The sequence below is a fragment of the Vombatus ursinus genome, unplaced genomic scaffold, assembly GCF_900497805.2.
Source record: "Vombatus ursinus unplaced genomic scaffold, bare-nosed wombat genome assembly UNPS02005286.1, whole genome shotgun sequence".
NCBI lineage: Eukaryota > Metazoa > Chordata > Mammalia > Diprotodontia > Vombatidae > Vombatus > Vombatus ursinus.
Genome location: NW_020945064.1, coordinates 4,199,681 through 4,223,738, shown reverse-complemented (window position 1 = coordinate 4,223,738; position 24,058 = coordinate 4,199,681). Strand labels below are relative to the sequence as shown.

Below are 24,058 nucleotides of genomic sequence, written 5' to 3'. Positions count from 1 at the left end.
ACCAAACGTTGTGATTTGGATTTTTTATTTAAGTCCAACTAATAATATGCAGCTTTTTGGAATTATCTAGACCCAGTTGCAAAGCTTTTGAATACATTTCTATTTTACTAATAACGTTAAAGTTGCTATGAAAGTTTAGGTTTTTTGTCATTTTCTCGAGCAACTGACATTAATAGTACAACTACAGTCACCGGTGCTCTGCAAATACTTTTGTACTTAAAAGGGGTCCTCATAGGCAGAAAGGCTGAAGACCATGGATCTAGCCCAGTTTCCCCCGTTTTACGGAGGAAGAAACTGAAGCCCACAGTGCTGACATGACGTAGGTCCCACATCAGTGAGAGCAAGAAGGAGCAGGAAAACTGGGGAGGGGTGGGGGTGGGGGCCTGGGGATTTGATAAGTTCGGACATTTAAACCTCTTTTCAAGGACGCTGAAGAGAGGATTCCTGCTTCAGAAGGGGTTGGATTCTGAGGAACATTTTCACCTGTGGGAATCTGCCATTCTATAAAAGACGATCAAAACAAATTTCCCAAAAGGCTCAGATGCCTATGAGTTTCTTACAATGTAAGAAGCGGATCCCTGGATCAGAGCTGTCCTCGTGCTGGAATTCCCCCCACCCACCCACCCCCAGTTTCCAGCAGATAATATGCGGCAGAGGGAGAAGATACAGAAGGCTCCATCGCAATGAGAATTTCTCTTACACGAAAGCCGTTCCCCCACCAATGTCACTCAGAATGAGACATACCGCTCGGGGTGGTGTCGGGCTGTGGGCTGCGCGGGCTCTCCACGGTGCAAGGAGCAGACGACCTCAAGCACTGGTGAAAGATCGGAAGGTTCAACTTCTGCCCTAGACGTGGGAAGTCACGGCTCCGAGGGCTAGAAAGGGGAGTGATTAAGTTGCCCGGGGTGGGTAGACAGCCCACGTCCAGGCTCAGAACTCCAGGGCCGAGGAGGGAGACAGTGCTGTCTGGGCTGGGTTAGGCAATCCTGACTGGCTCATTGGCGCCTCCCGACGCAGGTGTGCGCGCGGACCAATCAGCAGCTCCGAGGGGCGGGTCCCTCGGGGCTCACCTGGCTGGCCTCTGGCTGGTAGCCGCAGTATTGGCCCCTGGGAGCGACTGAAAACCTTTGGCCCACCTGCGCCTCCGAGGAGCTGCGCCGCTCGGGCCGCAACCCCAGCCGCGTTACTACTACTCCACCCGCGGCCGCACTCCCGGCGCCACCACCATGCGCACCAGTCGGAATTTGTCTCTCAGCCTCACCTTTCTCCTGCTGCTGCTTCAGGTAAAGCCCCGGAGCGAGCTGGGGTTGGGGCATTTCCTGGTGGATGAAGGAGAAGTGTGGGGAGACGCTGATCCTTTCCCTGGAGAGAACTTTGTTTGACCCCGGCCTTTCATCCCACCCCGTGCCCCTTACCCCCAGAACAGCCCTCCTCACGCCCATCCCTTTTTTCGATTCCTCTCTTCACCTCCCCTAAGCTCCCCTCACTTCCCCTGCTCCTTTCTTCCTCCCCACGGGTCACCGAACTAACTCCAGCACCCGAGACCTCTTTCGAGAACTGAAGTTTGCTTTCGAAGGGTATATGGACTTTAATTTCGCCCTTGAGTTGGCGCAGTGCCCCTCGAAGGGGCAAGTAGGGAACGCACGGCTTAGGGAACCCCAGCGCCGAGCCGGCAACTCCCTCCGTCCTCTCCCTCCTCCTTTTCTCCGGGGTGTGTGTGGGGGGGGGAGGGCTGGTACATGGTACCCAAAATTTTAAGAGAGAAATCTGAACTGGCCCTGAGGGTCGAACTAAGTGGGGGTGGGGTGGTTCTGGGCAGGGGGTAGATGAGACTGAGGAGAGCCAGTGTATGGGGGGTAGGGGAAATCTCTTCTGTGTTTAGGGTTGATGGGATCTGTGACTGCTGGGGACATTTCTGAGAGTGGGAATCTTCTACTAAGAGTGAGAGTTGGGGATCCTGTGAATGTTTGGAGGAGGGCAGATGGATAGAAGGAGGGTGACCCAGGGCTTCTAGATGGATGAGATCGGGTTTCGAGGGAGGGGAGTCACGCCGCGTTGATTTGGGAAGGATGACACGTCTGGTCTGGACTGAGCTGACTTTCGGCTTCTCTCCCTCTCTGCAAAACTCTTGTAGTCCCCTGGGAGCAGCTGGCTGTGCGGATTTCTGGTGGGAAGGGAGCGGCTAGGGCCCGGGACCCGGCAGTCTTCACTCCCACTCCTACAGGGCGAGGCTGGCAGGTTTCGGGGCGGGGGAGGAAGGCAATCCCCTCCAGCTCCCAGTCACCCCAAACCCCTTTTCTTCCTCTCTCAGGCGTCGTTATGGCATTGCGAGAACACTGGGCATTGCCGTTCGGGCTTTGCCTCCGAAAGTTATACCTTCGAGGTGTCCCGGGCACACCTGCAGCGAGGCCGAATCTTGGGCCAAGGTAAGAGGCCTGTGGGGGAGGAGGGCGGCTGCTGTTCCGGTGCCCAGCCCCGGGGGTGGATGGGGAATCGATTACCTAGGAAAGTGATCGGCCCTTGAATTGGGGGAGGGAGCTGGGAGAGGACTGGCCCCCTCCTGTTCCGGCTGGAGTTTTGATGAAATTAACATTTATGCTGGGTTTCCTGTGTTGAAATTAACCGGTGTGTAGGAATTCTCTTTTCTCTTTGGAAATTATCCCCGCCCCAACAAATATTTATTGAACTTGCCAACGTCTCTACATTTCTTTTTGTCCCATTATCTTGTACAAGACCTAAATCTAAGTCTTAAATTATTATTTAAGAGCGCACCCCTTACCCACCTTTGCAAAGTACTGAGTTTTTCTTCTTAGGGATAAAAATGGAACTGATAATATTCCTATAGGTATTACTTAAAAAAAAAAAACCCTGTTAACTGACTCAGAGGAAAAGCATGTGAGTGACTTGGTCATTTCTTGGTCGTTATCACAGTGCTATCAGAATTGTGTTTGAGTTTCTTGTCTTGCTGGCCAAATGAGGAGGAAGTTTGGAATATTATTCATTGGCTAAATGATTGAAATATGCTGTCTTCCGGTTTCAGTGTGAGAGCTGCTGTTTTCTCCATTGACTTTTTAAAAAATGGGGATCTGTGATTTTTGTCAGTGTTGAAACTTCTCCACTCCTTTCTGAGCAATTTAACTGTAACTTAGTTTTAGACAATTGCCTGAAGGCTGGTCCTTGGTCACACTGCCAATATGTGCTTAGAGAGAGAAGGGCTTCTTGACTCCAAGGTCAGCCCTATAGTGCTGGATTTGAAGTCCAAGATTTGAGCTCATATCTCACCTTAGACACATTCTTCTTGCTTTCAATCAGTTTGCAACCTAATTGGTGAGGCCAAATAAGCACAAGTGAAATTAGGAAACAAATAAAATTGAACAGTTAAATTGTGTGATACATCAAATGCTGTAGGAATTCAGAGGAAAAGAGAGTTCCTAAACTAAGTTGCAGGAGCACAGGGACCATATCTTATTTACTCATTGTATTTTTTCCCTCCAGTACATAGCAGAACACTGTAGGAATATGTGTGTCTCTTTATGTACAGTATGTGTAAAATGTTGGCTCGACCTGTGATTTCATCAGTAAAAGGAGTTTCTACCAATATAGATTAGCAGCTATCTTGCAACCACTGTTTTTAGTTGCTTAGGACCACTGAGAGGTTGTGATTGGTCTGTGGAACTTTTAACTGGCAGAACTTGACCTCTAAGGCCAGGTCACTCAACACTGTGCCCTGCCTCTCTTTTCCATTGCATATGCTTGCATAAATATTGGAAGCTGAAAGGTTAGGAGGATAGTTGAAGGAATACTTCACACTACTAGTTATGTAGACACTAGCGAAATTTGAATAATTGAAGTATTTCCCTTAATACGGTGTATATAAGGAATGTAATAAATGTTTGCTAGAGGGCTGGAATAGTCAAGGAAGATTTGTTGGAGTTAAGACAAGTCAGATTCTGAAGGACATGAAAGATTTCAATGGGGGAAATGGAGACATAGAGAACATAAAGAATGAAAGGGATGTTCATTGTGCATGGTTGGACCATGCCAATATAATAAAGAACAGTTATATTACCTAAATTACAGACTGCTTCTACCAATTCAGCTGCAAAGTGCTTACTTTATAAAGCTAGACAAAATAATTCCTTTGAAGAAACAAAAGCTATCAAACATTGAGGGAATAGTAGTAGAACAAAAGTAGAAACAAAGGGAAATATTGCTTTTAACTCCTTACTCTCTAGCCCTTTGCAGCCTCCTTCCATTTTTACTTCGAAGATTTTTCTTTGCTATTTGGAAATATAACAGTATCTTCATCCCTGTTGGTGGAATGGGACTAAGGCCCATGGGTTACATTATGGATTTGTATCTGTTACTGGAAATGACTAACTTCTTATGGAGATATAAGTACAAGAAAATCAGTCCCTCAAGGAGCTTACATTCCTTTGGGGCAAGACCAAACATAAAGGGAACCTAGAAAGCCAGATTGTAATAACATAGAAAAGTTGTAACTTGAAAAATGGTTGAGCTTATCATTTTTCTCCTGTGTCATTCCTGGATGTATTTTCTTATAGAGAAAGTTCTTTTTTTTTTTTCCTTTTTTTTGGCTTTGAGCTTTGGTTGCCTTGTTTTTCTGCCCATCGGTTCAGAGATCTTCCATACATCATCCTCCATCATTGATCCCCCATTTTCCTCACTCTTGAAAGATTTGTTGAAAGTTGATAGACTCAATATGTCTGATGCCTACTTAAACTGGTCTAAGAAAGCAAATGCTGTATCCTATTTTGGAATTCCTTTCTGTCTCCTGTAGTCAATGTGACTGACCCTAAATTGTTCCTTCTTCCTTCTATTACCTGAGTCTCTGATAGGTGTTGCTAAAAATGCATAGCTGCCTTAAAGAGAAAGCTATTAAGAAACTTGCATTCCTGCTTCTCTTGCCTTACAGAAAGGGAGAAGTCAAAGAAGGGTAAGGCCTATGCTTTCAGGTACCAGGGGTTGTCCACCAGCATTTAAGGAAGACCAGAGGCAGGCATTAGAGATATAGCAGTTAGACTGCCAGACTTGAACTTAGGAAGACCATGGTTCAAATCCCACCTCAGATATTTAACCAGCTGTGTGTCAGTCATTCTGCCTCAGTTTCCTCCTCTGTAAGATGAGAAGGTTGGACTCAAATGTCCACTAAGGTCCTCTCGGCTCTACATCTGTGACCCTAAGGTCCATGCTACTATAGGCAACACTTTGGGACTTTCTCCCACCTTTTTTGTTAGATGCTGGACACATTACACATAACTGATATTTGGGGGGGGGGGCAATAGCTTTTTGTGTTTGTCTTTGTACATCTAGCATCTTGCCAGGTAGGTGCTGAATTAATGTTGGCTGAATCAAATTGGGTGAATCATCAGTAAAGATTAGATAGATGTAGTATCTGCTGCAGATTCCAGTGAGGAAAACTAGTGGTAGGTACCTCCCTCCTCCATCTCCCTCCTTCCTTCCCTTCCCTCTTTGTCTCTGTCCCTCCATCCCTCCTTCAAGTTCAGCTTTATCTCAAATTACTCCCCTCCATGGACTCTCCATTGCAACCATATTGGACTATTGTCTGTCCCTTAGATAATCTTTCTATATATCCAGAATACCCTCCCTCAATCCTCTTAGCCGTTTGGTTTTTCTGCCTGTCCTTTAAAGCCCATCTCAAAGGCCCCCTTCTTCAGGAAGCCTTTGGATACACACCACAATTTCCCATTACCTTTCCCCTCCTACTTCTCAGGGCTCTTTGCATGCCTCCTCCCTAATGCATTTATGTACCACTATATTATAAGACTTGTGTGCAAAGGATAACAATGTCTCATAGGGATACCTTTTTCTCTGGCAAAGGAATTAGGCTTAGTTCTTCCAGCAGAAAACTGTAATGGGCAAAGAGAAAGAACAACTTAAGATTTGAGACTGGAATTGTAAAAGTTGGCTAGTCTTTTCAGAAGTGTTCTCCTGTATTTCTTTTTAATCACCTAAAGAGAAAATTACTGCTTGTCCTCTTTCCATTTTAAAATCCAAATTTACTCCTTGCTCATAACAACACTGTAACGAGCAGACATTTCCTCACCATTTGGGGCTCAGAGCATAGCATGCTAAGTGCTTCACAAAATCTTGTTGCTTTATTGACTGTTTGTTAACAGATGAGCCTTTCTGATGTGTCCCCAACCTCTGTGGCAGAATGGGCTGCCCCTAAGAAATCCTGAACATATATTAGGAAACCATGATGGGGGGCAGGGGGAAAGAGAAATGGCTCCTGAAATTATGCTAATTAAGTTCAACACACATCTCTTTAGTACCATTCTGTGTGAGTCCCCAGGCTGGGGATACAAAGACAAACAATTCCTGCCCTCAAGGGTTTTCCGTACTACTGTGCATGGTTAAGTAGAAACAATATATTTTAAAAAGCAAATTTAGGCTTGAAGTAAGGAAAAAATTAGTGGGATTCCCTTTCTTTGGAGGCATTCAAACAAAAGGCAAGACAATCACTTGTTGGCTATATTGTTTAGTAGTATTATGGGTTTAGTAGTATTATGACCATTAGGGTCCTTTCCAATTCTGAAATTCTGTGGTTCTGTAATTTTGAGAGGGGGAGCTCTAACAACCGTGGAGTAGGGTGGGGAGAGAGGACGACAAGACTTTGTGTAGAAGGAAGTTACAGATCCCAAGAGTTACGGAGTAGGAGGGAGTGTACCAGGAGCATGGGAGAGGGAAAGCTGTATTTGAGGGGACATCACATCTTGATTGGAATGAAGAGTAATTAAATCCAGAGAGTACTAGAAAGGTAGGTGAGCATCAAATGGTAGGGGGCTTTAACTGCTAGGCTGCTTGGATTTTGTTCTAGATCAAGGCATTTTTGAGCTGAGTAACTCGGTCAGATCTGGGTGTTGGGAATGCTAGTTTGGCAGATGGGTCGAAGGTGAATTGGAGGGGGGTGCTAATGTTGATTGCAGCAGTCTAGGTGAGTCAGAAGGGCCCAAATTAGGGCAGACTCTGCCTGAGTAGAGTTGGGGAAGTGGGGTGATGCAAGAGATTTTGTGGAGTTGGGATCCGTAAGATTTGGCAGCTACTTTAGTAATCTTTTCATGCTTTAGAATCCCTAGACATGTGCCCCTTTGGGCTCCATTTCTTTGCTATCTCTCTCTCTCTCTCTCCCTCTCCCCCTTAGTAGTTGATTATCAAACAAGCTAGGCGAGTTCCTTGCCTGACTCCCCATGTGTACTAAGCAAACATCCTTCTGCAAACACTACCACAGATCAGAATGCCTTTCATTAGAAAAATTACATTCAGTCTGGTTTTTCCCACCACCCTTGATTAGTACAGCCTGTTGGAGGTGGGCTTTTTTAGATTGGAAAAAGCAGTCTGATTTTATTGTGAAACCTAATGGGAAGGAGGAAGAGAAGCAGGGCAAGAGGGGACTACTTCTTATCCTTCTTTCTTTCTTTCTTTCTTTTTTACATTTTTTTTAAAATTTTTAGGCAGGTGGGGTTAAGTGATTTGCCCAGGGTCACACAGCTAGTAAGTGTCAAGTGTTTGATCTGAGGTCTAATTTGAACTCAGGTCCTCCTGACTCCAGGGCCAGTGTTCTCTATCCACTGAGCCATCTAGCTGCTCCTACTTCCTTATCTTTCTAGTTGGTCAGTGGCTCTCAATTTCTAGAGACATTTCACAGCAATTAACACCTACTATGTTCCCAGCACTGCTAAAGACTGGGGATATAAGGAAAAGCAAGAGACATTCTTTGCCCTTAGGGAGCTCACAGTCATGCAAACAACATGCAAATAACTATGTCCACACAAACTATATACAGGGGTAAATTGAAAGTGATCAATGCAGAGAGGGCACTATAACCAAGATGGATTGGGAAAGGAAGGTTCCTGTACATGAGATTTTAGAGACTTGAAGGACATCAGGCAAGCCAGTAAGCTTTCTTATCCAGGCTGGAAGTGTGGTGTTGCTCATGGCTCTTAATCCTTGGCTGACCAGCTTTGCCCCAATCTGTATTCTACATGGGGTCATTTGTTACCCTTTAGGAAGCTAGGTGTTCCACACTTCCACAAGGGAGAGGGCTGTTGATTTAGTGGGGACATCCAATCAGTTAACCTTTGGAACTCCCAAGCTCAATCAATCCACCAGCCTCCCTCAGTAGCAAGGATTGTGGGCATGTGCCACCCAGTGCCCACTTTTGATGCTTTCTAATTGGTCATTTCTGAATATGCTTCTGGATATGCTTAGATATTCAATTTTTTTTTAAAAAGCCAGTTAAATAAAACCAAGCACCATAGTGACTGTATCTGATAATATATGCAACATTCCACACCCATAGTTCTCTCACCCCATTTTTACTGAAAGGGGGAAGAGCTTCCCTTCTTCTCCAGGACCAGGATTGGTTGTTATAATCACTTGGCCTTTAGACTTAATTTTCTCTGCCTTCTTGTAGTTCTTGGTTCCCATTACTCTGCTCTAATCAGTTCATACAAGTCTTCCATGTTTCTCTGGAATTTCTCCTTTACAGTTTGCTGCAGTGCAGTGATATTCCATTCCACTTAGAAGCCAGTATTTGCAGCCCATGTTGATGGGCACTTACTTAGTTTCCAGTGTTTTGATGCCACAAAGAACCCCGCTCTAAATACGTGGAATCTTTCTGTCTTTTTCCTTCTTAGGTACTCTAGGTAAAAGAGTAGAAATTGTTGGCTTTTTTCATATCATTCTAAATACCCCATACCCAAGCTTAAACTTCCTCTCCTGGGCTAATTTTCATTGAGACTTGTATTCAGTAAGATTTTACTCCAATTGAATTCATCGGAGGGGATATCCTCTAAAATATCGGGATAGGAACATATTGAAAGGTTTGCACTTTCTTTTGAAAAACTGGTAAACTTAGAGAGAAGGGAGGTGAGGGAGGGAGAAAATTTGGAACTCAAAATTTTAAAAGATTGAATGTTAATTGTCTTTATATGTGATTGGGGATAAATCAAATATTACAAATATTACAAAGAAAAATAAGTGAAGTTGCAGGTGAACTAATTGGTCAATGTCTTAGGGGTTAGTGGGATAATTGGCTAATTGTAGCATATAATAATTAGAACCACTCATAAAATGCTAAAATACTCTCCCAGTTTTGAATGCATTTAAGATTAGGGTAGTTTCTGGAGTAGGAACTTGCAGCTCTTCCCAATCCACTGATCCCATCTCTGGAAGATTGGCCTAGGCATTGTCATTGAGACAGATCCCCATGGTGGGGTACATTGAAACTATTCTTTCATTTTATGGAACGCATAACAAGACTGTTAGGGCCAAAAGGAACTTTAGGCATCATTTAATCTAACCTCCTCCTCTTATAGATGAGGAAACTGAAAACCTAGAGGGTAAGGGACTTGGTTAGAACTAGTGTTTCCTTGAGGAACTTGCCTCCCTAGAGGGAAATGATAGTAAAGTGAATTTTGTTAGGAAAGGATGACCTTGCTGTTATGAGATGGAATTAGAGGCTGCAGCCAGGACAGCGGCTTCTTGTAACCTTACCTGTGCTGACTGATGCTGCAGGAGTTATCCAGGTAAAGTGGAGCTTTGTGCACCATCTCACTTAATCTCCACCCCCCTCCGGTTCCTAGCACTGAGCTGCTCATTTGCATCCCAGGTGTGAAGATCAGGTGAGGCATCTTGTGTTCCACATGTCTGAATAAGGAAGCACCAGATGAGAAGTTAAGATTTTGGAGGTTGGAAACCAAGTAGATGGCACTGGTGGTCAATCACCTTATGCTGCCCTACAGAAGTTCTGTCTCTGTCTCTCTCTCTGTCTCTGTCTCAGTCTCACCCTCCCTCTCTTTCCCTCTTCTCCTTTCTTTCTCTCTTCTTCTGTCTCTCTCCCCCCACCTCCTCTCTCTCCAAGTAATATTTTCATCAAAATTCTCCTGAGAATCTCCATCTTAGGAAGTTTTAATTCTTGTCATTAGCAAAAGATCTTTATAGAAGTTAATTCAAAAGAAGCTTACTATTCATATTTCTCCCTAATTTTTATTTTCTTTTCTTTATTTTCTCCCTAATTAATAATTCTCATGCTTTTTTTTTTTAAACACCAGGACTATTTCCCCCTCTAACACCCATTGCATTTTCTCTTGTAATAAAGAAACACTTGGGCAAAGTCATCCTTTGAAAAGACAATGTAGTCTGAGGGTATAGGCATCATTTCCCACTTGGAATTCCTCACCTCTCATTTGTTTTCCTCAATTCTCTGAGACCAATATTGGTCATTGCAACTAAGCCAAATTTGGAAGCATTTTATGTTAGTGTTACTGGTTTTGTTAGCCATGCCATCATGTACATTGCTCTTGGTTCATTTCTTTCTTTTTTTTTACTAGGCAATGGGGTTAAGTGACTTGCCCAGTGTCACACAGCTACTAAGTGTCAAGTGTTTGGTCTGAGGTTGGATTTGAACTCAGGTCCTCCTGACTCCAAGGCCAGTGCTCTATCCCCTTCGCCACCTAGCTGCCCCATGTTCCTCATTTCTTGTGGTCTGACAATATCCTATTATTGTTGGTCATTTTTGGGCAAAATGCCACTCAGAATTCCTTTCATTTTTTTCTTTTTTTGGCAGTTGGGGTTAAGTGACTTGCTCAGGGTCACACAGCTAGTAAGTGTCAAGTATTTGGTCTGAGGCTGGATTTGAACTCAGATCCTCCTGACTTCAGGGCTGGTGTTCTATCCATTGCACCAGCTAGCTGCCCCAGAATTCCTTTAATTTTAATGAACCCAGAAGTATTTGCTTACCCTGTGCAAGGCACTCACCCCTGCTAGGAAGTGCAGGACAGAGGAATATGATACAAAAGCATGCTGGTTCCTGGGGCAGGGGTGGGGTTGGAGTTGGCCTGGTGGTGATAATCTCCCACCTGGATCATAAGACATTTTGTACTTGAAAAGATGACTCGGGGAGTACCACCGATAAGTAAGACCTAGAAGGGAGGTGTTCTGGAGGGGCTTAGGGAGAAGGTTGAATTTGAACTGTGCCTTGAAGAGCTTCACTGCTTTGATTTCCCAAGGAAAATTCATTTTAATTGGCTATAGAATAGAAATAGGCTGCTAGGTGTCTTAGGAGATAGAGCCTCTGTGGCTTGAATTCAGGAAGACTCATCTTCGTGAGTTCAAATCCAGCCTTAGACACTTAGTAGCTGTGTGACCCTGGGCAAGCCATTTCACTCTGTTTGCCTCAGTTTCCTCATCTTTAAAATGAGCTGGAGAACGAAATGGCACACCACTCTAGTGTCTTGACCAAGAAAATCCCGAATGGGGTCACAAAGAGTAGGACATGACTGGAAAAAAAATAACTAAACAACAGAGAATGGAGATGCTCTTGGAGGGGAAAATCCCTTTTGTTAGCTCTTAAGCATGCTTTTGCTATATCATTTTTGATCTGGTACCAGTATAGATGAACGGGGGGGCATAGGGTATTATAGTAGGAGGAGCACAGGATTTGGGAATAAGGTAAGCACTGGGTTTGAATCCTTATCTTTCTTCTTAGCTATGTGAACCCTAGCCAGGCCTCAGTTTCCTCGTCTGTCAGCTGGGGGTGATAATATTTGAACTTAACCACTTCACAAGGTTCTTATGAGAATAAAAGGCTCAGGGAAAGACATGACCGGAGGTGACCTTTTGGTAGCCCACACAGCTAGCAAACAAGAGCATTCCAGGTCAGAACGGCAACTAAATTCAGTGCTGGATTTGGAGTTGGGACAGCTTCACTCAGTTTCTGGTTTTTCTACTTAGTTCCAAGGTGACAATGAGCAAGTCATTAAAGGTCTCTGGGCCTCAGTTCCCTGGCCTGTAAAATGAGATTGGGAAGATCCTGCGATCTCTAAGATTCTTTCTAGCTTTAATTCTGTGATCTTACAATCCCCCTCCATCCCCCTGTGGATTCGGGTGTTACCCATATTGTCCCTTGTCAGGAGGAAAATGACTATGTTTTCCCCAAGCTTTCCTGCCTTGGTGAATTACTGATTCCTCAAACCTAAGCAGGCCACTGGGTACTGAGCTGGTTTGGAGATAATATGACTTCCCAGATGGGGTATTGGCACCCAGGGATCCTATGAATATCTCAGTCATGCCTGACTCTTTGTGACCCTTTTTGGGGTTTTCTTTGGCAAAGATACTGAGCGGTTTGCCGTTTCCTTCTCCATCTAGCTCATTTAACAGATGAGGAAACTGAGGCAAACGGAGTAAAGTGACTTGCCCAGGGTCACACAGCTAGTGTTTGGGGCCAAATTCAAACTCATCTTCCTGACTCCAGGCCTTTCACTCTATCTACTGCACCCCCTAGCTGCCACCTTCCAGCATGGTTAGATCTCAGTATTAGAATATCTCCAATTTATCCTGTATTTATCTAGTTTGCCCATACTTGCATGTTGTCTCACCCATTAGATGTTTACTTCTTGACATTGGGAACCGTGTTTTTGCCCCCTTTCTTTGTCTCTAGTGCTTAGCATAGTGTCTGGCACCTACGTGACCGACAGGAAGAGATTTCCACCCCATCCCCCCTTTTCTTTCTTAACCACTTCTGTATTTTTCAGTAGTCATCTCCCCCCACCTCTCTTTAGACTTTAGATCTCCCCTTCTCTTGACTCTTTCATAGAATAGGAGTGTTCTAGACTCCCGTCTCTCCTACTGAAGAGTTGGTATTTTGGGGTATTCAGGGATCCATTCTCTTTAGACAGCCTCACAGATTAATTCTATTGGTTCTGGAGGGAACTGGAAACACAACTCATTCTATTGGTTCTAGAGGGAACAAGAAATAAAGTCATAGGTTCTTTTTCTTTTCTTTTTTTTAATGTGTATATATGAGAAGGAGTGAACGAAATGCTGATAAGGAAGTTAGATCATAGCCCAGTTTGTACCCTTGTGAATTTCCTGTTTAAATTGAAAGCCAACTGCTCTTAATTTTAGGTAAGCGGGTGACTCGACTGTGGCATGTTAGTAACTGGGCATTTAATATTGACAGGTGGTGAAGGGAAGGCAGTTGAATCACTGGCACCTGATGGGCTGTCTCTTTTTTTTTGTGCTTTTAGTAGGTGAGAGATTGAATCAGCTCTTGGTGACCTCATCTTTTCACACCGACAGGTGCCACAGCCCAACCTGTTTCCACTCAGATTCGAGGGGATTGGCTCCAGGCCTACTTTTTCCTTCCCCAGGAGGAAATAGGACCCTATGGAGAAACTGAAGGACAACTGTATTTGATAGCCCGTCTGTTACCATGGCTCCTTCCTTCCCTGCTGTGGTTTCCTGGCTTGTGGAATAGGGCCCTAGGAAGATCTGTGGTGTCCCCTCAGTTTCCTGAAGCTCAGTTCTATGTTTAAACTTGTCTTCCCCACCCCTGGCTTTTCTGAAATTTTGTAGGTTAACGTGCTTTTAAAAACTCCATAAAATTAATTTTAAAAATTAATCTATTCTCTTATTTTTTAACATTTATTGTTAGTTTTCAACATTCACTTTTATAAGATTTTGAGTTCCAAATTTTCCCCTCCTCCTTCCCCAAGATCTTCAGGATCACATCCAGCCAGTCCAAGTTGTGATGGGCCAGGATTAAGGGCCAGGGAGAATTCATCCAACTGTCAGAGGGGCTAGCTAGCATTGTGCCCTCTAGCAAGCCAGCTTCCTGAGGATTGGAAAGATCATTTGTCTGCTTTAAAGATGACCAGCTATTGAAGGGAAAAAATGAAGAAATTTCCCTACCTATATGTTGCTTAGTTCCTCCGAAGAAGTAATATTTAGTCTAATATTTAATTAATTTAAATTTAATATTTAGTCTAATATTTAATAGTCAAAGGCTATTGTAAGTTGACTTATGTGCTGTAAGGTTGAAAAATAAACAAGATGGTATGATTGGGGTTTAGTATAATTCTACCTAGCAACTGAAGCAAATTTCCCTTGGTGCTTTTTCTGGTGCTAAGGTTTTTGTCTTGTGGTATCGATACAGATGATGGGTCAAAATCAGGAATGAACCACAGACAAAATTTTTCTAGAGAAATTTTCAGCTTAGGCCAAGAGTGTCAGGATACTTGCCTCATTTCATATGGGGTTGATCTAAAGCAGTCATTGCTAATCCCTTAAACATAAGCTTGTTGTGCATAATCAGAGGCAACCAGGTGGCAAGGGAGATAGAGCACTGGACTGGACTCAAAAAAGATCTATCCTAAAAAAAAAAAAATCTACCTCAGACACTCATTAGGTGTTTGAGCCTAAGCAAGTTACTTAACCTCAGTTTGCCTCAGTTTTCCTTATTTGTAAAATGGGGATAATAATAGCACCTGCCTCATGGGATTATTGTGAGAATGAAGTGATATTAGCATATGTAAAGTACTTTGCAAATCTTAAAGCCTTATATAAATGTTAGCTGTTATTATAACTAATGGTAATAATCTTTTGATGGACCCATTGCCTTGGACCTCTCTTCTTCACAGACTGCCTCCTCTCCTACAAGATAAGGCTAGAGAAATTAATCTATTCCCTTCATTATTTTTTCCCCAAGATGGCATGTAATCTGATGTAGACTACACATGTACAATCATATAAAACATATTTCTACATTAGTCATGTTGTGAAAAAAGAATCGGAACAAAAGGGAAAAACCACAAGAAAGAGACAGTCAAAAAAAAAAAAGAGCAAATAGTATGCTTCAATCTGCATTCAGACTCCTTAGTTCTTTCTCTGGATGTGGATAGCATTTTCCATCATGGGTCTTTTGGAGTTTTCTTAGATCATTGCATTGCTGAGAAGAGCTAACTAAGTCTTTCAAAGCTGATCATCGTGTAACGTTACTGTTACTGTGTACAACGTTCTCCTGGTGCTGCTCTCTTCACTCAGCATCAGTTCATATAAGTCTTTCCAGGTTTTTCTGAAATCTGCCTGCTCATCATTTCTTATGGAACAATAGTATTCCATTATATTCATATACCACAACTTATTCAGCCAGGGAATGATTCTTGAAGCATTGGAGACATCTGAAGGCTGGGGGGTCACTTATACACACCAAACAAGAAATTATTAATTGTCTAGACAATTTCCCATTGGTGAATGGGAGGAAGGGAGAGATGAATGTGGACCAGAAAGAAGAGTTAAAGCTTCCTTGAAGAGATAGCCCTCAAAGATGGACTGAGTTTGCTCAGGAAGGAGGGAAGGCATTCCTGGGAGGGAGAACTGTTTAGGCAAAGGTGGTAATGGGGATAGGGTGGAGGTCTTTGTCAACTCAAACTTGATAAACCTGGAAGACAGATATTTTAAGAGTTGCCTAGCCGAGTAGGTGGGGCTGTGTTGGTAGGAAGGGTGCTTGGGGAAGCTGAACTGTGTTCTGTAAGCCTCCTGGCTGATGATGGAACTGCAGCCTGGAATGCATTTGACTATCAAACCAAGCATTTTGGAGAAGCCAGTTTGGGGTGCTTCCCCCCCCAGGGTGGAGAGAAAAGGTCTTGGGATTCTTGGTGACCCGGGCTGAAGAGATTTCCTTTTGATCTCCTACTTAGAGCTATGGGGCAGGCCCGAAAAAGAATGTGCCAGGGGTGGGGAACCTGCAGACTGGAGGCCACATGTGGCCCCCTAGGTCCTCAAGTGTGGCCCTTTGACAAATCTAAACTTGCGAAGTTTCAATTTGTGAAGATTCCATCAAAGGGCCACACTTGAGGACCTAGAGAGCCACATGTGACCTCGAGGCTCCAGATTCCCCACCCCAGTTAGGTTCGTCTTGTTTACCTTGGAAGAGCATTTCTCCTTAGGGAAGCAGCAGGCCTGGTGAATGCAGCGGAGAGAGTGTTGAGAGTGGACCTAAAGTTTTTGGGTGCTGCAGTGTCCTCAACTACAAAGGGGTGTGCTTGTCATAGAAAGATCCCTTTTAGCTGGAAATCTAGGATGGTCAGATTTGTATGCTTTTCTCTCCCATCCTTCCTGTGGTCCTTGAGTAATTAAGTACCTATAGGCCAAAGGGGCGCAGCTAGGTGGTTTAGTGGATAGATTGCTGAGCCTGGAGTGAGAAGACTCATCTTCCTGAGTTCAAATCTGGTGACCCTAGGCAAGTCACTTAATCCTGTTTGCCTCAGTTTCCTCATCTGTCAAATGAGCTGGAGAAGGAAATGGTAAACCACTCCAATATCTTTGCCAAGAAAACCCCAAATGGAGTCACGAAGGGTGGGACAGGACTGAAAAAGGACTGAACAACCACCTTGCCGGGTTGTAAAGTACTTAGCGTAGTACCTGACACATAAAAGGCACTGTGTAAATGCTTATCCCTCTTGGGAATACAAATATAAGCAGAAGTCCTTGCCCTCCTGGAGCTTACACATAAAAGTGGGGAGGGGAATGGAGGGAAGGTAGGTACCCCTGAGGAGGCATGGTAGAGAAAGAAGTCTATAGTCAGGATGGAGGGCCCCGAGAAGAATGGGTGTTGTTTGCTCTTCATTCTCGAAGAGGACCAGGACATCAGGGAGGTGATGCCAGGACACAGAAGTGAGTTGGATTCATGTGAAGGAAGGCTGTGCAGTCACCAGCCTCTCTTTCTCCTCTGGAGCCATCTGGGTCCAGTGGCCAGATATAGATCAGGAGGCCTGGAGATGGCTAGCCTGAGCACTTTCTTTAAGATGGAGGTTCTGGGAGGAGCCCAACAATCAGAGGAAACTTTTTTAAAGGTAGAGTGGCAGAGAAAGTCCAGAGTCTATAGGGAGGTGAAGAGGAAATACATTTCATGAATGTGCAAAGGTGTAAAAGACCAGAGATGAACTGTTATAGAGGGAACCAGGAAGTAGGCCAATAGATTTGGTCAGTAGATTGTGTTTGGGGGTGGACAAAGGGTGATAACAAGTTAGGTTGTCGAGAATTTTAAATATCACAAAGCAGAAGTTTCTATTTTTATCCTAGAGGCATCAGGAGCTTTTTGTTCTGGGGATGGTCTTGGTCTGACTTTTGGTTTTTTGTTTTTGTTATACACACCGGCCCCGGCCCCACCCACCAAACTAGGGAATTTGTTAGAAGCCTCCTGATCCTGCCCCTCCCTCATTACTGGGCATTCTAGCGTGCTCAGCCTCTAATCAATCAGTCAAACCAGCTAAGAATATTAGAGTTGAAAGAAACTCACACTTCATCTTGTCCAGTCTAATCCTCTTAGTTTAGGAATGAGGAAGGTGAGGCTTTTGGTGGGAGAGTCAATTGTTCAAGGCTCCTGGTTCCCACTTTCCTTACCCCTCAGGTAGTGGGGGGGGGGGGGGGGGGGAAGAAGGAGTCCTGGATAGTACAGACAAAGATAGGGTAGGAAAAACAGCTTGTCACTAGGCAGAGCTCACATCTTGAAATGTAATTGGATTGTAGGACTCATGATCGTTTATTGCCCTTGAAAATTTTGATTAGCTGATTAATCATTATTCACAGGTTTTTAAGCTGCTCTAAACTATTATCTTGTTGTATATACAATTTCATTTTTATATTGGGCTTATTAAGACTCCCAAAAGTCTTGTTTTTTTCTAGAAGGGATTCTGCCTTCTGTGAAGCATTTTCTTAGAGGAATGAAGTTTCACTGTATGTCTATGGAAAGGAATATATGGATTTGGCATTAAAATTTAAATCATCTGGAGTTCAAAAGGTGTATAAAGCATTTTAGAGAGAAAGGCAGCCCTCATCTGGGATATGGCATTTATTTAGTCATGAACCTGAAGTGATCTTCGCTTTCTTGCCTCTAAGCATAATCCACAAACTAGTTCTCCATTTTCTTTTAATCAGTCAATGAGCATTTAAGAAGTAGTTGGCACTCTGTAGGTAGGTCCAATGACAGCCTCTTCTCTCAAGGACCTCACCATCAATCTGGGCCCATGACAACACTTACCAACTAGAAGGAAAAACACATATGGAGTAGATGGAGCCTGAACGAAGCTAGAGATTTTAAGAGGTGGAGGGGAGTTCATTTAGAGCAATAATTCCACCTAGGCTTTATTTCAGCCCTTGGTCCTCTTGGCTTGGGGGGTGTGTGCAAAATCAGAATTTTAATACTTTATTTCCTTTGTAATTCTATGGATTTGGTTTTATGCATTTAAAAACATGATTCTGAGAACAGGTCCATAAGTTTCACTGGATTACTTCCTAAGAGGCCTGTGACATAAAAGATGTCAAACTCTACTTTGACCTTGGTTCATCTTCTATAAGCCTTAATATAATCTCTTAACATAAAAAACTTACCAGTTCCCTTAAAAATGTTGAGCACCAAATCCAGGTCTGACCACTGTAACTGATAAGTATCTACTCATACCCCCTCAGGTGGGTGAATAACTGAAGGTGGGGAGACCATTCTCCAACAATAATGAAATGACTCATCAACTAATGAGAGTATGGAGCATGGGAACTGTGAAGTGGCTAAAACAGAAACCCACTGCTGACTCATGCCTATGGCCATATAAAGTGTCTCTGTGGTGCTAGCAAAGGAAAAACGGAGTTGAATGGGAAATGTACAGGGAGTGTCTTTGTGGTTTTTGAGAAAGTCCTGTTCCTGGGTTCATTCCATAAAGAGCTATGTAGAAACCCTTCTTTGGATTTTACATTTTTTCCCCTGATTTTTCATTTTGGATATACCCCTCCTAGGAATGTAGATGTTTTGCCTCAGTGACTTGGGAGATACGGTCTTTTAAGAACCGCCCTGATTCAAATTCATCCCCTGGCCAGTTTGGGGGGGGTAGGTTTGGGAGAACTTTGGTTGGCTGGTTGGTCTTGGCTAGCCCTGCATGCAGGTTTTCCATTCACCACGCATATAGACTTCTGGGATCCAGGATTCCATGGAACTTTGGAGGAAAGAACTATAATAAAGGATTTTAAAGTAAACATAAAAAAAAAAAACCTCTTCCTGGATGCCAAAGGAAGGATAATTGATGCAAATTAGCTTATACCTCTATAATACCCTGACCTCAGCAGTTTCCATAAATATGCTTTTATCAAGCGTTCTTTCATTGCTATCCGATAAAATATGTCGATACTTTAAGTCATATCTGGTTTCCTTTTTTGCCCAAATATTCGAATGAATGGGCTTCAATAGTGCCAGCCCACTTCAGCCCACTGTGATCTGGCCTGATAGCCTTCATTGTCTATACCAGCAGGTTTTTTTGTTTGTTTGTTTGTTTGTTTTTAATATTTTGATAACTTTTTTCATCATAGTTGGTTTCCTATGTAATCCTATGTATTTTATTTTCTGCATTTAAAGTCTGAGAAAAGGGGTCCAGAGCCTTTGTAAAATTGTCCAAGGGGTTAAAGGGCTCCCCCAAAAAAGTGTTCAAAACACCCAGGTTTTGATCATGGCCTGTAGCAATGATTTATGACTTTTAATGTGAGTTTATTTTTGTTTTTGTTGAGTAACTGTGCTCTCCTTGATTTTGATGGCAGAAAAATCCAATAGTATTTTACACCTCTCAGACGCCTTCAGTGCCTCATATAACATGTCATTATTGTCGTTTCAGTCTCGTCCAACTCTTCCGGGACCCCATTTGGGGTTTTCTTGGCAAAAACACTGGAGTGGTTTACCATTTCTTTCTTCAGCTCATTTGACAGATGGGGAAACTGAGGCAAACAGGGTGAAGTGACTTGCCCAGGGTCATAGTTAGTAAGTATCAGAGGCTGTATTTGACTTCAGATCCTCCTGACTCCAGGGCCAGTAAGTGCTCTATCGGCTTCAGCACTCTATCCGCTGTGCCACCTAGTTGCCCCTCGTATAACGTAGTAGGCACTAAATCTTTGGAGGCTAGTTTGGATTTAATAAAAAACTTGATCTTGCAGCTTCACTTCTAATTTAATAACAATAACGATAGCACTTTAAATGTATGTGTATGTCTGTGTATCTGTGTGTATACTTTTAAAGGTTTGCAGAATGCTTTACATGTTATGTTGTTTGAGCCTTAAAATAACCCTTTGAGGTAGGTGCTACTGCTATTATCCCCATTTTACAGATAAGGAAACTGAGGTTGAGAAAGGTTAAATGACTTTACCTAGGGTCGAGCAGCTTGTAAGGGTCCAAGGTAGGATTCAAACTTTGGTCTTCTTAATTGTATGCACTCCCAATATTTTATCCACTAGGCCACCAAAATGCATCATACTTAGGTTTGTCAATAGATGAGACTTCTAACATTTCCAGAATGGGGTTCTCTCTCTTTTGTCCAAGGCATAGTTCCCAAAGATCAGCCTGGATCATGGATTGAAGGTCATGGTCATAGGATTTAGTGCTGGAAGTTTCCATAGCTGTGGAATTTTTTTTTTATTTATTTAATTCTGTTACCCCATTTTACACATGAGGACAATGAAGTCCGTGGTGGTGCGAAGTAGCAGAGATGTGTTGAACTCAACTCCTCCAAAGCCAGATCGAGTGTTCTTGCCACTACACCACCTGTCTGTCCTCAGGAAAGATGCCGAGGAGCTGTGTCCAGCCATCTTCATCTCCCCAACATCATCCACAGGAATTACTTGTTGGCAGGACCCCGCAGAGGAGACCTTCCCAGTCTGTTCAAAACGTGGCAGCATCTTTGCCTTTTAATTAGCTGCCCTATCCGTCTTGTGTCTGTTCACCCAACTCATGCTCAGATCTATAGGCATCAGTGGGATTACTGAATCACTTGAGGCATTTCTTATATTAATATGGGCATTTGTAAGCACAGGAACTTTTTCTTTGTGAGAGGCTGTATATGGGGATGCATACTCATGCACACACAACCCAAGTGTGTAATTAGGACTCTTAACTGGTGGAGCCACGTCAAGTATCTCTCCCCTTTAATAAAGCAGGGCTGGTGTGGAAATCTGACGCATGGCAGTCTTCTGCCTTCAGCTGCCTTCCAAAAGCAGTGATTTGTGTTGGGGTCACCTGGATTTCATCCATGTGGGGTTTTTCCTGCTTAGGAAACCTTCCCCTTTACCAGGGCAGGCCAGCGATGGTTCTAGCTTATGGTGAGGGCCTGGGGAAACCTATGGAGCAAAGGAAGGATGGAACATTTTCTCATATCTTCTTCTAGGTCAACCCTAGTCGTTACAATTATACAACCAGGGAAGTGCTTTAAAACAAAATAAGTCACTGGCTAAGATTAAAAGTGGGAGGACTGGTACATAAGGGAAAATCCTGGCTCTGCTACATGCCCACCTGTGGGACTTTGGACAATTCCCTTAAACTCAGTTTCCTCATCTGTAAAAGGAGGGGAGGGAGTTGGGCTAGGTGGGCTCCAAGATTCTTTCCAGGACCAAACCCTGTGTTTAGCATTTAAAAAAAAAATCACACTGTAAATTACTCCTGTGCATACTTAACAGCTAGAGAATAGTCCAATATTTTTCTGGACTAAAGGTGCTCCTTTCTTGAGCTTTGCAGAACATTCCCAGGTGACCCTTGCTGGAACAGCCTGGTGTGAACGACCTTGCTACACATACAGTTTTCCCATAAACCAGAAAGATTCTGGGAACCACAGCCACTGAACTTCAGGAGAAAATGAACACTTAGAGATAACTGATGTATTATATAATCAAAACTGTGGCTTCTCAAAGATCTTTGTCTAATGGCTTAAAAGGGTGTTTTGGAAAGAGTACCTGAAGCTCTGTTGGTCCTAACCTCCCCTGACTCCTGATAAATGGTAACCTCTGTCCCCTGCCCACTAAGCAGAATTCAGGCATTAAGCATGAGAAGATAAAGTATTTAAATCTGGCATTGATAGCTAGCTGGTTGCTTCATCCCACGGCATGACTGCCTTTGCATTTAGTTAATGCATAATTCTCCTCTGAAATTGATTTTCTTGGCAGGAATCTTTGCATCTGGCCCTCTTGGCTACTTTATTCTAAGCATCCTGAGATGCTCTGGGTGTTAACACTTAAAAAAGGGTGGGGGAACTCTGGCTTAGACTAATTAAGGTTTCTAGTATCTCCCCGGTGGACCAAAAAACCTGTTTTGTCAGGATAAAACCTGGCAGCAAACACCCTAGCATTTCCAAGGTGTTTAGCTGATTTTATTTACATAAAGAGGGAGCTTTCTGTGCTATTTAAATTCCCCAAAGGCCTTGTATAAATGGGCCTTGTCAAGTGTCAACATACCAACTGCACTGTCAGCAATTCAGTCCATCCAGCTGCAGCTGAAACATAATGAGATGCGGAGTGGTTATCTGTCTCAGACAACAAACAGCCTCCCATCTGGAATATGACACCCACTTTGGCTTCTTTTGTGCTGGGAATGAAAAGGTAGAGAAAGGCAAGGTAGGAGAGGGAAAGGGATAAGTGGCCCCAGAGAGTGTGAGAGTGATGGGCAGAATGAATCCCCTGATCAGGGACATCGAATTTGGACACACGCATCGGTAAAGAAGCAAGTTGTGAAGGGATCTTTCTGCTCAGTATTTTTTAAAGTATTTAATACATTGAAGATGGTACTTTCAAACCTGCCCCGCTTGTCTGTGTTTCCTTCTGAACTTCTGTTTTCTTCTGAGCATTTTAGAAAATGCTTTAATGAGCCATATTCTCCCCTCCCCTCCCCGGCAGTGTTCTTAATATGAATATTTCACCTTTCTCTAGAGCTTTAAGGTTTACAAAAGTGCGCAACCACTGGAGAGAGGTGTCCTTAGTGCTGGTATTGGCGCCATTTTTATGCAGGGGAAATGTAGGCTCCCAGTAGAAGTGACTTGACAAAAACTTAGCACAGGTAGTGTTGGAAATGGGACTTCAAACCCATTTGACTCCTGACAGTAAATATGGCATCTGCAGGTACCTTTGTGGTCTTTTGCCTAGGCCGCACTGTGAAGTGGACCACTGTGTCCTTCACTGGACTAGAAGTAGAGATAATAGCTAGTCTTTAAAGTTTGCAAAGCACTTTACATCAACATTATATCATTTGATCCTCACAATTGCCTTGCGAGAAAGATGCTACTAATATTCCCATTTCACAGATGAGGAAGCTGAGGCAGACTGAGGTTAAAGTGATTTGCTCAGGGTCCCTTGCCTAGTAAAGGACTATGATAGGTTGTGAGTTCAGGTCTTCCTGACTCCAAGTCCATTTCTCTATCTACTGGGCCACCTTGCTGCTTCCCCTGCCTGCTGTAGGGCTCTGAGAAACAGTAACTTGTCCTACATGTTACAAGGAAATAATAGTTTAACTGAAAATTCCAAGGTCTTAACTCACAATTCCCACTGTGAAAGGCCTTTAAGCAATCTCTATGGTAGTTTGTTTTAATCAGTAAAGAGTGAGAGTCTCAGTCTCTCTCTCTCTCTCTCTCTCTCTCTCTCTCTCTCTCTCTCTCTCTTTGTTTCTCTCTCCCCCCCCTCCTCTGTCTCTTTCCCTTCCTCCTCCCCTCTTTCTTTCTCTCTGGACTGGGTAAAGCCGCCAGTTGAACTTGGTTCTTTCCCTCCCCTCCCCCACTCCCCACTTTGATTTGTTACTCTCATTTATTTTAGGAGGGAGAAGGGTCGGGGAATTGTGACCTAGGGCCATTTTGGATATTCTTAGAAGCAGAGATAAAAGAAAATACTGTTGACCTGCCCCCACCCCTGGAGGCACTGATGAGAAGGATAAGTAGCCTAGCCACTGCTTTAACAGTACTTTAATAGATAATATTCACAACTGCTGTGAAGGGAAGGAATCTCATGAGGAGAATGTGTTGGTCCACAGGCACCCTGATTCTGGACACAGGTGTGCTTTCACTGTTTCTGCTGACTGAATTCTCACGACAGCCATGAGATGGGAAGGACAGGAAGGCCGCAGTTATCCCATTTTCCAGATGAGGCTACCTAACACTTGGATAGACTTTTTAAGTGACTTGTTTGCCTAGGATCTGGTGAGTGGTAAAGATCAGACATAGAAGCTAGGTCTTTGGATTTTGCCCCACTTCCAAAAAGGTCGGTCATCAGCCAAGCTTGCCTCACCACTCTCAGGGTGCCATAGTGCCATGGTGAATATTTTTTTTCTTTCAGTTCTTGGTTCACCTAGCTGGCCATTGAGATTTCTGAAATTCCCAAAATTTTCCATTTCTGAAATTTTGTGATGCCAAGAGGCAGAATTACACTTCCTAAAAGAAGATCTGAAAAA

General features: G+C 43.5%; 1 protein-coding gene across 1 annotated transcript in view; it reads left to right on the top strand.

The window, feature by feature from the left end:
* Positions 1–1,113: 1,113 nt before the first annotated feature.
* Positions 1,114–24,058, top strand: part of CDH1 (cadherin 1) — a 61,566-nt gene continuing 38,621 nt past the window's right edge. Inside the window, exons 1-2 of the mRNA XM_027847591.1 lie at positions 1,114–1,283; positions 2,312–2,426. Coding sequence (XP_027703392.1) covers positions 1,227–1,283; positions 2,312–2,426 — 172 coding nt within the window. The 5' untranslated portion in view covers positions 1,114–1,226. The remainder of the gene's footprint in view (positions 1,284–2,311; positions 2,427–24,058) is intronic.